At 42.4% G+C, this 17,523-nt stretch overlaps 1 protein-coding gene across 3 annotated transcripts; it reads left to right on the top strand.

Annotated features, from left to right (window-relative positions):
• Positions 1 to 86: 86 nt before the first annotated feature.
• On the top strand, positions 87 to 17,122 carry stk40 (serine/threonine kinase 40). 3 transcript variants are annotated; one of them, XM_086311158.1, is made up of 12 exons: positions 87 to 299; positions 1,993 to 2,177; positions 3,449 to 3,575; positions 4,006 to 4,091; positions 5,084 to 5,227; positions 6,453 to 6,677; positions 7,013 to 7,065; positions 9,960 to 10,075; positions 11,253 to 11,397; positions 11,666 to 11,785; positions 11,958 to 12,036; positions 12,645 to 17,122. In XM_086311158.1, the coding sequence occupies exons 2-12, from the start codon at positions 2,172 to 2,174 to the stop codon at positions 12,861 to 12,863; spliced, it is 1,320 nt and encodes a 439-aa protein (XP_086167284.1). In that variant the 5' UTR covers positions 87 to 299; positions 1,993 to 2,171; the 3' UTR covers positions 12,864 to 17,122. The 3 variants fall into 3 exon arrangements, with proteins under 3 accessions (XP_086167284.1, XP_086167285.1, XP_086167283.1); XM_086311159.1 differs by lacking the exon at positions 1,993 to 2,177; XM_086311157.1 differs by lacking the exons at positions 87 to 299; positions 1,993 to 2,177 and adding an exon at positions 424 to 660.
• The last annotated feature ends 401 nt before the right edge of the window (positions 17,123 to 17,523 follow it).

Genomic DNA, 17,523 nt, shown 5'->3' with positions numbered 1-17,523 from the left:
GAAACGGCTATGAAAAAACTGTCTGCATTGGTCGAGTGCGGCTGTCAATCAAATAAATTGTGTGCGTCATTTCCGTTGTCAGGTGGCGCTGTCGCTGTGGAAAGATGCGATCAGCGAAGAGCGGAGGCTTTTCCTTAATTGCTCATTTCGGTAATAGAGGCTAAAAAAGCCGAAAGCAAACCTCTGTGGTGTCTGCTGTGTAAAACGAGAAGCGCCTCACATCTACCGCAGCGTTCACCGAAGAAATGTCCATGTTTTAAGGAGGCGACACAGATTTAACCCGGCGGTTTAGGCTCGAGGTAAGTGAGATGGTGACTACGTTGCTATCTAGCTTTTTGGCACGGCTAGCCAGCTGTAATGTTACCTACTTTGTTTAAATGGCCTGCCGCCTGCTCTGTAGCCTCGAGCTTGGCGTTAGCTCACATCGCTCGCCAGGAGCAACCATATTTAAACCTCTTGGGTACGCGAGAAGACACGTAAAGCAGCCGTATTTCAGCTAACAGCCGCTCAGTGTAGTTGTCACCGAAATACTAACTCCTTGTTGTGCTGTGTGCCCCCTTTGTGTAGTCGGTAGATCCGTATTTAGCCGAGTAAATCGATCATATTCGCTGCCGTACTAAGTTTGTATGCGTGCCTAACATTGGTTTTATGTCGCTGTCGGTAAGTGTACAATGTAAAAATAACTTGCCTTGTGGTGTTTAAGCAATTGCCGCAATCAAGCATTCATTTATTCGCGCTTTGCAGTCTGGTTTAGATGCGTGTACCTAAACGTTTGAGATCGTTCAGGTAGTTTTTGTTCAAAGAGATCTATAGAAGAGCCAGACATCAGCGTCTGGCTGCTGGAGTACTGAGCTGCCTGTAGAGTGAATTTGTCCAAGTTGCAAAGCATAACGTCAGCGCTTTACTCTACGACCCGTCTCGTTTACAGTGCTTGCTGCCAGGACTGAACGGTGTCCAGTCCAGACCTTGTGGTTGCAAAATGGCACCAAACGGCGTGTGCGCGTTTGTAGTTATTTTTGTCAGGTGATTTGCAATGTGACCTTGTGTCCACGACGTTGGTGTATGGTCAAGGGCGTTGTTTTTGCCAGAATCTAGTCGGCTGCATCTAGGAGCAGGGGCAGCGTGTGAACGGATATCAGTAGCATTGCATTTAAGCATAAGGACTGGAGATCTGACCTTGGAGTTACTTTGTCTGTAACTGGCTTTGCATCTGTGCATGTGTTATAGCATACCTTTCTGCACGGTTTTACTTTGTAATGTTTACTACCGAAGTGCCATTTTGCTTTTTCTCCATCTCTGTACTACCTTGCTATCGCAGTTCAGCTTTTCTTGCAGGCCAGACAAGTGGCTTGGAGTCTGGGTGGGTGGATCTTGAGACACCTACGTGGTTGTTTTGTTCTGATACTATTTAAGGAGCCCACATTTCTCGTGGGCACTGGCAGCGTGTCTCTCCTCCTTTTGTGTGATATGATTCAGAGGTTTTATCTGTTCTTGTCCTCCATCTGATACAGGCAGAGGCAGCCTTGCTTACTAGATCATAGGCTGTGCAGAGAGGCACAGCAGTGTCAGAAAAGGAACCGTGTGTTGTCATCACGCTGAAGTAATTTAGGTCAGTGTGGATAAATTGGTTAAATTGACCTTTGCTTTCTTTGATGACTCAGGTTGGCTCCACAGTACTACAGCTAGTTTTTAGTAAGTACATGAATAGCTTTGGGTTCATTTGTGTGTTGTATCTGCCTATGAGTCATTTTAGTGTTGTAGTTCAAGGTGCATAAGCATTTCGGCTTATTCGGTTGGAAGAGAGAGTTGCTCCATGTACTTATTTAACTCTTGCGCTCATCCACAATTTAGTTTATTTTCTGGAAACGCTGGAAGCCCCGTGTACACGGTTCGTTCTGTTAGCTTCTTTGGCGGCTGCCTGAAAAATTAATTTCCTGCCCACAAGTCTCATAAATTGTAATGCCTAATTATCTGTTGCTTTGTGTCCTCTAGTGTAAGATGCTTTCTTACTACTGGGAGCATGACTTGGTGTCACTCTGGCTTGTGCCATAAATGCAGTCAGAAAACCTCAGCTCATCAGACTCAGTGGGTGATGACTAGTGGAGATGGAGACAGATGGGCGAGAGACATGATGATGACACTGTCTGCTGTCTGGGATCACAAAAAGCCTCATGGAAGTGAGAATTCATACCAGCTCTACTGACTGCCAACTGTCCTGCCTCCTCTCTGCCCAAAAAAAAAAATTACTAACTGGCAGTGGTGCACGATTAGTTTTGAAACAGGAAGATGGGCAGGTTCATTAAAAAGAATTTTCTGGAGTTTGTCGGATGCAAGATTGAGATATTCTAAAGCTTTTTGGGTCTCCATCAAACTTTAAAAGATGTTGTATAATATAAGGTTTTTGTGTGTGGGGAATCTCTGCTGTGGCTCAAATATGCATACTACTTATCAGTGACATTTAACGTAGAGATGCGACACTCAGATATATCGCTTGTATGTGGACATTTTGTGTGAGCTTTTCTATCTCTAAGCTGCACCTGCCAGAGGCTTGTGCAGACTCTTATCGGTGTCATCGCTTAGACTTTTAAGGCTCTCTGGACGACAGCTGGGTGAATCATTCCTCTCGGTTTAGGGCACTACTTCCCTGTTATGGGAAACGGATGGGGTTTCATTACATAGGAACTCTGTATCAGTAAACAAAACATGCTGCATACCTCTTGCTCTCTGAATTCTGGGAGGCAGATCAGATCTGCTGTGTCAGTTAACGTAGTTTGTGCAATGATGTGTCACACTCTCTCTGCTTTTTCTGGCATGTGAATAAAGTTCCTATCAGGACACTTTATTTTATTTATTTTCCCCCTCTGTAGTTAGAATATATCCGTTCAGATAGTCCTGGCTGTACAACAGATTTAGAGCGGAAGGATTTTCTGAATCAAGTCCACTGCAGCAGGAAAAGCTAAAGATTAAAGTATTAATCGGAAAAGCTTCCATTTTAAACAGTATTGTGCAAGTGGCTCTAATTTATGTGAAAGTGCTAGCTGTTTAAATTGCAGATTTTGGCACATTAACATAGGCTGTTGGAGATTGAATCTGAGGTGTTACCCTTGCCACGAGCAGCTATTAGTCGGAATGGTGCTGTAATGGCCTCGCATTGACACTGAGGTGTCGGTAACTGAGTGTGGAATATTTAAAGGTGGAGGTGCTACAAAGCCTTCCCCATTGTTCTTTCTACCACAGTCTGCAGAACTATTGCTAAGTTTATAGTAGATATGTTAAACATGTATCACTAGTTTTAAAAATACAGACTTGATTATAGATGAGTAGTACATGACCTCTGTTCAATTTGCTTTGTTTTTTTGGTTTTTTTCCCCCCCAGTCAGATGCATGCACTTTCCCTTTAACCTGACGGTCTTTATCTGATGTGCTAATCAGATTTATTCCCCTGTAGAGCTCCAGTATGTCTAAGCGGCGCTCGTCGGAGAGGGGGGCTGGTGAGACATCAGGCAGAGCCAGCAAGCTGCAGAGTCCCGGGATATCCGGTAGTAATGCCAAGAGAGCTGGGCCCTTTATTCTTGGTAAGGACACTAGTAGTGTTTGCTCAGTTCTGAAAAAGGTTGAAATGTTGGCTGGATGAAATTTCACCTAGTGTGCATTGTAAATATGCTTCACATGAATACAGGAAATAGGGGGGTGTCTGTCTGTGTATGAAGGGCCTAAGACAAGAATTTGAAGAATTTTTGCAGATCGTCATGACATTGACTAGAAAGGTCTTAGTCTGTTTGAGCAACTTTATTTCCTCCCATTGAAAAAATAATTTCTTTCCTATACTATAAAATGTACATTGGACACAACTCTTCCACTCTTTGCAATACAGACTTCCAAAGAAAACATTACACTTGAGGTGTTAATGGGTAAATGCAGCCTTTAATGAGTGGCAGTGAGAGCACACACACTTCAGCATGTAGCCTTTTGGTCATGCAGCTGTTCCCTTTCGTGTCCTTGCAGGGCCTCGCCTGGGCAACTCACCAGTGCCGAGCATAGTGCAGTGTCTGGCCAGAAAAGACGGCACAGATGACTTCTATCAACTCAAAGTAAGCCTGTCTGGGTAGAAATGTTGTTGTTTTGTGGTGTTTTGAGTTTCTTTCTTACAAACATATGACTCAATTAAGATTGGGCATCTTGTTCAAAACAAAGCTACGTCACCTGTAGACACCTGAACTTTTGACCTTCCTTTTGTTGCTGTTCATTTTATTGCCCTGTTTAAGTCTAGCAGTCAGTTTACTGGGACTGTTCGATGTTTGTTAAACAAGTGGGGAGCTTTACAGTTGAGTGGAATGAGGGTTTGCGCCACCTGTAATGTCAACTTTTAAACCTCACAACCCTCCGTCATACGTATGACACAGAGCTTGTTTACTTCATTGACCTGAGTCCAGCTCGACCCTGTTTACTCCAGAACTTGATGACTTAAGTCATTAAATGTTTTGTTTTAGGACTGAAGAGTAAGCAATTAAAGTGCGCCTTTTTTGGGGGGGCGGGAACGCTATCTGTGCCTTTAGCCCTTTTCTATTAGTACCTACTCAGATGACTCGCCATAGTTTTCCGGGTTTTCCATTAGGTCATAGTACCTCGTACCAGGGACTAAAGTAGTACCTGCTCAGCCAGGGTGCCAAAGTGATCAGAGGAGGTGGAAAAAATGTGACGCTGTCACCAATTGGCTGATCAGTGGTGTTGCTCGATGAGTCATGAAAGCATCTCGTTCACGAAAATCAAAACCACCTTTTTAAACCTGGAAATCGGGGAAAAGGTTACAAAAAACATTTTGTGATCCCAGAGTCTGACGAGAAGCCACAGACCAAGCAGCAGATATATAGTTGCTTCGACGTCCATCTAGTAACGTTGGTATCGCATAGCGTCACGGGACACTTGGCTGTGTTGCTATAATGACGACCACACACATTAGGTGCTACTCGAAAGGAATGGGGAAAAACCTGTCGGGTTGATCCGAGTAAGTGCTAATGGAAAAGGGGCTTTTATAAACTCTTGTCTTGGGGCCTAATGTCTGCTCTGTGTGTGGTTACTGCAGATTTTGACGCTGGAGGAACGAGTAGACTCTGCCAAGGAGACACAAGAGGAGAGGCAGGGGAAGATGCTGCTGCACACCGAATACTCACTTCTTTCTCTGCTGCACAACCAAGATGGTGTGGTCCACCACCATGGCCTCTTTCAGGTAGGCTGAGACTTGAGTTGAGTTGCTTTTTGCTTTTGTCAGTGTGGAGGGATAAAATGTTTCTTAGTTAATGTTAGGAATATAAAGTTTTTTTGTTGTCTTTTTGTTTGTATGTTTTTCAGTCAATATTTGCTTTAACTGTTGTGCAAATAAGATATGCTAATGGCATCAACCTGTGTCGTCTATTTTGAACCACTTATTGATTGGTCCTTATTTGGCATCTAGTTATGGCTGAATTTGTCCTCATTGTAAAGAGGTCTAAGAATTTAAAACGCTTTATTGATTTATCTACAGTGAAGTTTGTTTGGCTGGCAAAGAAGTGTCTAATATCCAAAACTATGAAAACTTTCTGCCAAAATGTTATTTTAAACATTGCACTGGCCTAGAACCTCACAAGCTGTGCATTAGTCAGCACTAGGTCGGCAGGCATTCTATATGTGGAGAGGTTTCTATCACTTTCTATTCATTTTAGAATATGGTTTCATTATGCAAGTACAAGTAACGGCATGCACTTATCAGCTCAGTGGCAGCAGTAAGCTTGTCAGCCAGCTGTTATTCTCTTATCCAAGTGGTTTCAAAAGAGAAGTGGGAGTGCCATTAAAACTATATTTATCTGCAGTCATCTTCTGTTTACACTCACATTTATTCATAATGACCCCCACCGCCCACCTACCTTTTCACCTGTCTTCCCGTCGGCGTCCTCTTAACGTTGTTATTGTTAAATCTCTGTCTCCGTTTCCTCTTGTCTCTCTTTCACATCCTGTCTCTTTCATTCTGCCTGTGTTCTCAGAATAGCTGCATTGAGCCATGCACTCTGATTCATTTAGGCTTGTGATATTGATTGGATTATTATAGTGCATCTGTGCTGTGAGAGGCTGGGTTTAATGTACTGTTTAAGAGGTGCTGACTGAATCTTAAAAAAAAAAAAAAAAAAAAGACAATCTGATACAAAAATCAATAAGGTGGTGTCTCTGCTAGGTGGTGCTGGAAGATGGAATCGCCTATGCTGGTCTATAGCACCCAGTGTTTCAGGGTAGATGTTGTCTTTATCTTGGGTACAGGCAGGCTGTTAATGGCTCCTGCGCTGCAATCTTTATTTCCAATCAATCTGTTAAATCTATTTGATCAGCTGATAGCAGAAAGCCCTTTTGTTTGCATGTGGTTTTGTTACCCCTTTTTGACTGGATATGCTGCATATTAAACGCATTACCTTTTTATTCTCCAGGATCGAGCCTATGAGATTGTGGAGGACACGGATGCTAACAAAATGCGCAAGATGAAAAAGCGTCTCTGCCTTGTGCTGGACTGCTTGTGTGCACATGACTTTAGTGACAAGACGGCAGATCTAATAAATCTCCAGCATTATGTCATAAAGGAGAAGCGCTTGAGTGAGCGGGAAGCCATTGTCATCTTCTATGATGTGGTGCGTGTGGTGGAGGCTCTTCACAAGGTAAATCTAAACGGATTGTGCTCGACTCATCGAAGAGCATTGTAAAGAATATTTCCCGTTGCACCACTCCAGTGTGTCTAAATGAAACTATGATTGTGCAATTTTCTGAGCAAACAGTTTGGATACTGCAATGTTTTGTCAACTGTTTAGAAAATACTTTTTTTTTTCTCCCCCCCCCCCCCCCCCCCCTTTCTATCATCATTTCTGATTACTCATTTCCTATGCTCCTGTGCCACTCCTAGAACAGATTGTTGTGATACGATTGATTCACAAAGCACAACATAACCTTTTTTTTTTCTTTTTTTTTTTTCCCCCCTACTTTTTCCTGCTTGCAGAAAAACATTGTTCACAGAGACCTCAAGCTGGGAAATATGGTGCTGAACAAGCGGTAAGATGTGCAGCTTTTATTTCAGCACGGCATGTTAGTTGGCCAGTAATTCCTCCCATTATAGTGGGTGAGTTACTTTAGTGTGCCAGGCTTCATTCTCTCGGCTCACATGTGCATTAGGTCTAAACTGGCTCCAGCAGCCTGCTTCCAGTGTATATCTGAACATCAGTACAACCAGAGGTCGTGTTCTTAGATTAAGGGCAACATCAGTATCAGGAAACGAAAGCCTCACCATTTTGTGCTTAACACTTCACCCATGTGTGTGACTTCCTATTGCTGGATTTGTATTTATTTTTTTTTTTTCCTTTCTTAAAAATGAGAGGCAAACTGGGCACTGGTTATGCAGCATGCAGGACCTTAGGTGCACCTCAGGTCAGATTTGCCATGCAGAATGAAAAACTACTCATCTGTAAACCATTCAACTGTTTAGAAAAGTGTATTGAGGGGTAAAACTGCCCCCCCCCCCCCCCCCCCCCCCCCCCACACACACACACACACAATGGAAGTGCTATTTTTAGAGTTTAGACAATTGCAAAATGTTAAAGATGCATAAAGTTGTACTTGTACTGAGATGTCATGTACTTGGTTTATCTGCTTTATTGCACACTTTCATCTACTGCATCAGCACCCATAACAACCTGCAGTAGTAGTGATGAAACAATGTTTAGACCAGGGTAGGAGGGTGGTGGGGAGAGGAGCAGACGAGTGGAACACTCCGTCCCAGCTGGAGACAAAGGAGAGGCCTGCCAAAGGCCCATAGCTCAGAGCTGACTCACACCACCATGTACTGCACACACAGTCATCATTTATTTCATTATTTACACTACAATCCCTTTTCTGCATCTGTTGTCTGATCTATGCCCTTTTGTTATATCATTTTTTTTAATCCATCGTCCGTCCGTCCCCCCCCTCCCCATTTTAGGTTAATATTTTTATTTATATCTGTAGGTTGTCTTTTCTTTTTTTCCTCTTTGCAGTAGAGTCACCACTTGTATTTACAAACAATAGACTTCATAGCATACAAGTGCATCATACTTGTTGGTTGGCATGTTTCCTCATGACCCCACCCTGAGTACGTATGACTGTAATGTCAGTGTGCGATTTCAGTGCCAGCTGTTAACAGTATATTATGAATCCGTATTCAGGGTCACTATATTTAGATCTATAGGAATTCCTAATTTTAGATTCCATAGGCGTATGTGGATATGAACTACATAAATGTGTCTTTTTAAATTCTGTAAAAGCTGACAAACTCCTACTATAATCGATATAATAAAATGAAAATACAGTTGTATTAGACATGTAGTGGCTTTTGCATTGAAAACATTTTGTTACACAAAAACCTGGAACTTGGTAAGACCATTCAAATCAGTGGTTCCCATAATCTGCAAAATGAAAGTCTCTGAACAAGTTGCCCAGCGTGTAACCTCTTCTTGTCAGCTGGTGTATTATGATCAGAACATTGTGGGGAAGGAGAAGTCATGGGAGTTATTTAGGTTTCTGGTTTCCTGACTTGCCCTGGGTCACATGACCAGGAAGCAGAGATGATGTGGTCTCTCTTGCGTCCTCAGGGACCCTTGCCTCACGAAGCAAACATGCAATTTCATTTACCCAATCTCCGGTGCAAGAATAGAAGCCTGTGTCGTGATGCACACAGACAAAAGGACAGATCTCTCTATGAAGGAAGCTTTTATGTTGAGGGTCCTTGAAGCATTGCCCTCTGTTCCTTTGGCCTATCCTTGTGCAGATCACAAGGCTGCTGTGTGGTTACAGTGACTTGAATTACAAAAGCTGTTAAAGGGTATTGATAACATAAAATTCTGAAAATCAAATTGCGACTTTTTCATAGGAAGATTGGAGGATTTTAGTCAGAGCGTTTAGCCAGAATTGTCATGGGAATAGTGAATGAAAAACGAGGCAGGGTGTGAAAGTGAGAGAGAATAGGGGAAGCTGTTGACCTTAGGCTTCTTAGAAAGCGGATGTGGGTGAAGAGCATGATCCAAAGGACCCGAGCTAGTACACGATGGCTGCTTTTGTGTGCGAGTGCCCCCCCCCCCCTTAGCGTGTTAGCCCTGGGAGTGATCGTGTGGGTTTGAAGTTGTTTGTGTACATATTTTAAACTTGAGCTTTATATATTCATTTAACAGCCCATCACCATGCAGGCTTAGTCATCGAAACAATTATTCTAAACCACAGGTTGACTCATGTTTGTCAAAGTGCAGCTTTGCTTTTTGCTTTTTTCCCCCCCTTCCCTCTCTGCTAAAGGAACATAGTGCACAGTCCCTCAGTTTGCTCATGGCAAATTTAACTGCACTGAATCAAAGTCTCATTGGAGAAATCCTAGTACTACCAGGGAAGCAAAGTTAATCAAACCTGTAAAAAGAGTGAGTCTCTGAAGCACCACTGTATCTGGACTGATGTTGTTCTCCTAAAGGCTGTAGGCCAATAATAGCTAACACCATACCATCGGTGCTTATTTGTATTAAGTATATTAGCTTTATGCATGGTTTCAAAATTGAGATTTGGCTACAGTTTGTCTTTGATCCAAAGTGTTCTGCAGTTAAGCCCTGTTGCTCTGAGCATAAAGTTGTTGTTTTTGTTTTTTTGTTAAGATGCCAATACTGCATGTAAAAGCTTTCAACAACTTTTGCAGAGCTTGAAGCCAACTTTATCATTTGTTGTATTTTTTATTTATTTAAATCAAGCCTTAGGGGCAAGACAAGTCTTTATTCCGTTAACTGAATGTGTTGTGTTAAGTCTGAACTGTGTTTTGAGCAAGATTGTTGAGAACATTAAAAAAAAAAAAAAACAACAAAAACCCCCCTATCAATGGGAATATTGTGTTCACCGTTTGATTGAAAGCATTAACAAGTTTGTTTTGCATGTCCTCACAGGACTCATCGAATCACCATCACAAACTTCTGCCTGGGAAAGCACCTGGTGAGTGAGGATGACCTTCTGAAAGACCAGAGAGGAAGTCCAGCTTACATCAGTCCGGATGTACTAAGTGGTGAGTGAGGGTTTCAGGCATGGATTGTGTTTTTTTTTTTTTTTTTTTTTTTGTTTTTTTTGTTCTTTGACCAATTGTACCAACTATCAGAAGTGAAATGGGTTTGCTTAGTGTGGGTGAAACAAGTGTGCAGGGTTTTTTGTTTGTTTTCCTTTTTTCCCTCCTCCCTCCAAATGCAGACTAGAAATGTCTGAGTAAAATTATGGAATCGTGATTCCTTCTCTGAAGCCAGATAGGAACTTTGTTTTTGTGTTGTTGGTTGTTTTTGGTTTCATAATGCTTAGCAGTCAGGTCTTGTGTTGGATTTTCCGGTTATTGAGCAACCCAGAGGTATGTTGCAATCCTGGACTGGCAAAAGCAAGAAATGGCCTTTTTGCTTTTATTTGAGTAATCGCAGTGATGTTGCATCCTACTGCTGTATGGTATGCATCTGCAAGGGGAAGCTACTTCTTTACTCTTGTTGCTCTTGTTGTGGCTTTTTTCCTTTTCCCCAGCTTGATGGTGCTTCTGTTAAAATTGCACACCCAAGTGCCACTATTAACGCCAATTCAAAAAGAACTTTAATTACTGATTTCCAATGCAAACTCTAGGACAGAAAACAAGAGAAGTATAATTTCAAGCGCAGTTCTTTCATGTCCAACCAGTCAAACTGTAGATAAAACCGCAGCGTGTATATCAGCATAACGTGACAGGCACACAATTAAACAGAGCTTCAGTGACTCATACAGTGATGACTCACTAGAGGGAAACTACTCCCATCTACCCTTTCCCCTCCCATCCCCTGCCTGTGTGTCACAAGCTTTAACATAATTGCCTGCTGCTGTTGCTGCCGACTCCCTGGCTCTAACAACAACACTGCCTATGGTCATGCACAGCCATGACACTCCACCCTCGCCAGCATCAGCTTCTCATTGTTGTTCTTCTGATTTAATGTCTCGTCTGGCTTTCAAAACATTTTTTTAAGGTGCTTCTATTGGAAGTTTCTTTGAAGTACAACAGATGTGGAGTATTTGCTTATACTGTTAATCATTAAACCTCGTGATTTGATGGCAATTTAACTTGCTGAACAGTTGGTTCCTCCTCACAGGGCAAAAACTGACATTGCACCAATTGTCAACCTGTTTTCTGTTTGTCATGCATGCTAAATAGACCCTTATCCCCTCCTTCCTGCTTCCAGGTCGACCATATCGTGGAAAACCTAGTGACATGTGGGCGCTTGGTGTTGTTTTATTCACAATGCTGTATGGCCAGTTCCCCTTTTATGACAGCATGCCTCAAGAACTCTTCCGCAAGATCAAGGCTGCTGAGTACTCCATCCCAGAGTGAGCATTTATCTTTGTGGAGATTTAATTAAAGTGATCACATTAATATGACATTTTGCTCTGTTATTATTCTTTCATTCAAATTTGTTCTGAGATACAATCTTGCATTGTCTTTTGTTGTACTGCAGTAAAATCAAGGATTTAAATGCATTTGCTTTCGACAGCATTTTGATATTTATTTCAAACCTGACCTTGTAGAGGTTTTTGTTTTAGGTTTTTTTGCTTTAAAGAAAAATCTTGTCCTTTTCCCTTACACCACCATTTATAGGGACGGCCGTGTGTCAGAGAACACGGTGTGCCTAATCCGAAAGCTACTGGTGCTGGACCCTCAGGAAAGGCTGACTGCAGGAGAGGTGCTGGAGTCCCTCGGTGCCATCATTGCCTCATGGTAATTGCGCCACCTGCTGGATGTTTGAGTGAATCAGATGTTTTGCATTTTGTTTGCAGAGAAACGAAAAAATTTGACTTGCACTGCTTTATTTGCACATTTCCTGGTATTGGCTATAAACCATTTGCAGACAGACAGTTCCTAACGATTAATGTGTTATGTTTAATCACAGGCAGTCAGTTTCAGCAATGAGTGGCCCTTTGCAGGTGGTTCCAGATATTGATGATCAGGTCAATCACCCGGAACAAGAGGTAAAATCTTGGAGGAAAATTACATTTAAACTTAATAATAATGGATTGGATTTATATAGTGCTTTTTAAGGCAGCCAAAGACAATACCACTATTCATTCACTCTCACATTCACACACTGGTGGAGGCAAGCTACAGTTGTAGCCACAGCTGCCCTGGGGCAGACTGACAGAAGCGAGGCTGCCATATCGCGCCATCGGCCCCTCTGGCCAACACCAGTAGGCGGTAGGGTAAAGAGTCTTGCCCAAGGACACAACGACCAGGACAGAGAGCCCGGGGATCGAACCGGCGACCTTCCAGTTACAGATGCGATTCCCAACCCCCTGAGCCACGGTCGCCCTAGGATACACAACTCAAAGGATACATATGCAGCAGGAGCTACATACTGAAAGTGGGTCTTAACAACATTGTAGCCACAAACCATAGGGAATTTGGGTGACCCAAAAGTGATGAATCACTTCCAGTTTGGACACAGCCAAATTGAGCGTCCTTGATGCAACTATCAAAAGTTGAATATTAAATTTTAGTTACAAAAATCTCTTTACACAATGTTGACTTTTTGCTACCACACTAACTGCAGCATATTGAACTGGATGCTTTCTTTCCTCAGGCCAAGGTGATAGAAGAGTCTTCGCAGTACGAGTTTGAGAACTACATGCGGCAGCAGCTGCTGCTAGCTGAAGAGAAGAACACTATCCATGAAGCCAAGAGCTTTCTCACAAACCGTCAGTTTGGCAGCATCCCACCTGTAAGGCGTCTTGGACACGATGCTCAGCCTGTCAGCCCACTAGATGCTGCCATCTTGGCACAACGTTTTCTGCGGAAGTAATCCCTCAATGACCAATTCTGGACTCTGGCCTCCCAGGAAGTAAAGAAACCTGCAGAGTCTAGAGAGGACTGGTGTAAACCCATTCCCCTCACCCACAAAATTGAACTTGCATACAGGAGGCCTGAGCTGATGTACAGACGGCCTTGTATGTAGGTGGGGTTTTGGCAGTCTAGGTGGAACAGATAGAAAGTGGGTACCAGAACAAACTGCCAACCCAGAACTTCACTTCTCCTGTCTGAATCCTCTTGTGAAACATGGCAAGGCCTGCAGGAAGATCTGAACCAAAGGTTCCTGTCTTCAAGTCGCCCACAGTCAGATCTCACTGTGCAGCAGACGTGCTTGCATAGTTTCACACGGCCCCAACACAAGGCTCTGCCTGGAGTGTTGAAGAAACTATCAACCCTGTGTTCCTCCTCTGTCGAGGATGCCCTACTGTAACACTTCCCTTCCCAACCAATTCTGGATCCCCTGAGCAATACAGGACCAGAATCATGTAGCAACCCCCTTTCTTCCTAGTGGTAATGGTATTGCCTCAAGTCGGATCACTTGATCACAGATGTCACTTCTGTATACCTCCATTCCAACCTCCTCTCCTCACTCCTTCCTCTCAGTCTGTTTTCCTGTAATGTTCCTGTCTGTAACTCTGACTTCAAATCAATCTACCTCTCTGTCTCTCTTCTGTTGGTAAACCATGCTCACTGTTCTGAGACAAGGGATTGTAACAATTGAATCTTGATGCCACCAGTGACATAGCATTAATGTTTTCTGTCAGTGATAATGCTTTGAAACCTTGTCAGTGGTTTCAAAAATTCAAATAAGCTTTTTTAAATCATAATTAAGTAGCATTTATCCCTATATTTGCATTGAAGAAAGAACTGAAGATCAAAGTATGTACAAGCATCCTTTGGTATTTGCAGAATGCATTGTCTCCCGCTTTTGCTCATCCCTGTGGAAATCTATTTTTAGCATCTAGGCAGCTAGTGTGAGGTACCTGGAAGTTACAATGCCAAGAACTGAATGGGGGAAAAACTGTTGGCTCCTCCCTGCCAAGGCATATTGATAACGCTTCCACAGTGCCAGTATAGTGACGATCGGGCACTGTCTTGTTTCTATTGCCAAAAATCTTGCCTTAAAGTGCCCCTATTATCCTTTGTAGGTTTCCCTGTCCTTTTAGTCTTGCATGACTATTTCCATACATGTGAAATGTCTGAAAAGTTGGAGCCAAGTGCAGTTCAAGGGGAATTATTTGCAACTGTGGAAAATGGTGCTGATGAAATGCCTGAAACTCCTTGCTTATATTCCTCTTTCCCCCCCCTCATCTGCATTACTATGTAACACACTGCCATTGTGGCAAAGGTTTGGCATGACCTCAAAGGTCGAGCAGCTGTCTCAGCTACATGCAGACGCAGCCAGCTGCCTCAGTCATTACTTCCTTGCCAGAGTCGCTCCTGCTAACTAAAATGTCACAGCTATAAGCAAAGCACAACAAAAGTTCAGTTGTTCGCTGCAAGCGTGAAAACCGCTTTCTTTGTGTACTCCAGCATCTGAAGAAATTTGAACTTCTTAATATTCACGCAGCCATAACGGTTAGGAAGTCGTTTATGTGTTTGGTGTTGGCATGGTGCCCGGCTAACTGTACTTTCCATTTTCTTCTCTTGGGCTCTGGTCATACTAAACTGTATTTTAATGCAGCTGTTTTCCCACTAAACATGTTGTCATGTGAACATGTTTCTGTTGCCACAAAATGGACTGAGTATAAATGGTGTCACAAACACAACCCCCGTGTGTAAATGAGCTGTCACTTTAAAGCCGTTTTCTGACCCCTGCTGCTCTGTACTACAGTTTCTATAAGCGCAATGTCATCTGACCAAAATCCCCTTTACCCAAGTTAGGCATGCATGTGATGGTTGCAAATACTTTTTCCAAGCTTTCACGGAAAAGAAGCAAAAATGTGGCTAAAGCTTTGTTACCACTCAGAACAGGCATTTGTCAAGCCAACTGACCAATGAGCAGGCTTAAGGAAAGGGGGCAAAAAAGGGGTTTCAGTGTAAGTAATGTACAGTGTGAAATTTACCAACCCATCCCACACTCATGCATGTGTGCGTGTGTGTGGACCATGTAAACCTGTTCTGTGGGCACTCCCTCTTTAAGGCCTGTAAATAAGTCTAATAGGGGCACTTTAAATTTACTTTTAGCCAAGGAAACCGGTACCCACAGGCTCATTCAGAATCAAATGGCTTCCAGGTATTTAACTTCCCTGTTTCTCTTTATAAAGACGGATTTGGGATAAGTGTTTCAGTATGAATGTGAATGTTTGACGTGTCCATGAGTGCATGTTGTCTTTTGGGCCAGGCGAAATGATGGTCTGAGGCTGTTAACTGTCTCAGACCCTTTAAGCTATCCTCCAATCATTGTGTTCTGTTATCTGGCCTGCCTCAGTGGCAGACACTGTGAAAACTAGTGCAGGCTTTGCTAAAACCGGGCTTGACTGAATGTTTTAGGGGATGACATTAATGCTTTAAGATTGGAAATGATCACATATCTGTTGCCATTCTCAGGCCTCTCTCTTGTACATGCTTGTATTATCTTATGGCGTAGGCTCCTGGCTGGTAATGAATACTATAAGTCATAGAAAAATTCAAATACAGACTCAGATTTTAAGTTTAGTTGCTGGGTTTTCTTGGCATTCTTAAGTGTTTCTTCAAACCATGGCAAAGCTACTAACCAGTGACTGTTAGGCATTTGTGCACTGCAACTTGCCTTTGCATATTGGTACCTGCTTTCTAGGCTTATTTATATTCAAACTGATTGCATGAACTTAGGCTCTTGAATACTTTCAAATCTTTACTACTTCCCCTTGTAATTTCATACTTTTATTCACTTGTGTAGACTTTCTCCCAAATGCCTCCACTGGAGCTTGCATCACAGACATTGATTATAGATGGTCCCAAAAAAATTAAGTGACATTTCAGACAGTGTCACTTAACTTTGGGTCTGTTTCATTGATTTAGACCAGTGAAGCAGACCCCACATCTTTGCTTTAAGCGTCAGCTCCAACAGTGGTTCTGCTTTAACCCTGTTATTTTGATCCTTTTCTGCCCATTCATGAAATGGTAGCATTTCTATTTTGTTTCCATTCTTTGTATTACTAAGTCTTTCTTTCCATTTTGCCATAATGTCTGTGATCACCTTAAGCTACACTAATGAGACTGACTTTTGCATAGTTCTATTTTTTAAAGAAAACAAAATGATACTTGCATGTTTTCCTTATTTTATAGGAGGGGTTGTTTTGTAGTGTTTTGTTTTTTCCTTTTCTTATATTTACCCCCCCAAAAAACTCCCTACACTTGCTGGTCAGTATGTAAATAATGCACCATCATGACTGCCCCAGTCATTGTATCTATTCCACCCCAGTGAGATACCAGCTCTGCTTCAACACATGGGATTGATGTGTGCTTTAGCTCACGTTGGCCTTCAAGTACCACATCTGGAGGCTGAAATGTGTAAAGACAGCTGTTGGCTTTCTCCCACCTCAATGTGAATTCCATGGGTTATACAGCAGTATTGTAGTAGTAATAGCATAGGTTCAGTAGTGGCTGTGGGGGTTTTCTTAGCACCATAACTACTGCTGGATTTTTACATTGATACTGTGGAAAGTGTCTTAACACCATCTCCAGTGACACGTCTACAGTTTAGTAACTCAAGAGTTGATGTTATGTCCCCTGAATCAGTGTTTCACTTTCTAGCTAGTGGTTTTTACCACATTCAATGTGTTTTACAGAGTTGTATTGGTAGATTGCATTGTGGACTGAAAGCATGGAAATTGTGAGAGAACTCTGTGTAAAAACACGTGATTATTGCAGGATATTTGGATTTGCCAGTAAAACAAGTTGTAGATGATTGGGTTCCAAAAAAATCTCAATCTAAATTGAAAATCAACCTCCCCAACTGAAAGTAAAAATTTTATACATTTTTTTTTTTTTTTTCCCCCTCAAATTTAATTTTACCCTAGTTTTAAAGTTGTCAGTATATAACTGATGTATAGCTGACTGTTTCAACTGGAAACTTGGTGTAGGATGTGTGGCGTAGTTTAAACCCAATGGGAAAATGTGTTGTAAGCTGCTTGGTTGGACATGGGCATCTAAATACAGAAAACTGCGTAATTGTACAGATGAGAACGCGTTTGTATAAAAACATATTTTTCTACTTCATCAGATCTCTACATGCATGTCAGCAATAAACTTTGATATGGAAACATCCAGCTGTCTCATTCTTTCCCACTAGGTGGAGCAGTTAAAACAAAAACAAGACTGCAGTAGGGGGATTGTATTCTAAGTAGACCCATAAAAAGACTACCTCTCCTATATATTCTACCAGATTTGGACAAAAGAAATCTATAGAAAACTTGTACAACTGTTAGACGTCTCTAGATGTGCGGTTTCAGTGCGCCACCCGTGTTATAAATGACTCCCTTTGTACTGTCTCACTCTTGCAGTGACTGTGGTTTTGGACCACACTGAGGTAGGCTTTCTCAGAAAGGAAGCCTCCTGCTGGCTCTGACAGCATTACAGTACCCTGTGGGGCTGGTCTTCCACCTCACCTCATGTCACACCCTCATGTCACTCAGGCCAAAAATGCTACACATGGAAAGCCTATTTTA

This window comes from Aulonocara sp. 'chitande type north' Nkhata Bay, linkage group LG11, assembly GCF_057382095.1.
Source record: "Aulonocara sp. 'chitande type north' Nkhata Bay isolate Kocher_YH1m ecotype deep benthic linkage group LG11, A_spYH_male_GT1.1, whole genome shotgun sequence".
NCBI lineage: Eukaryota > Metazoa > Chordata > Actinopteri > Cichliformes > Cichlidae > Aulonocara > Aulonocara sp. 'chitande type north' Nkhata Bay.
The sequence above is the reverse complement of the archived record's forward strand: the minus strand, read 5'-3'. Positions and strand labels throughout refer to the sequence as shown.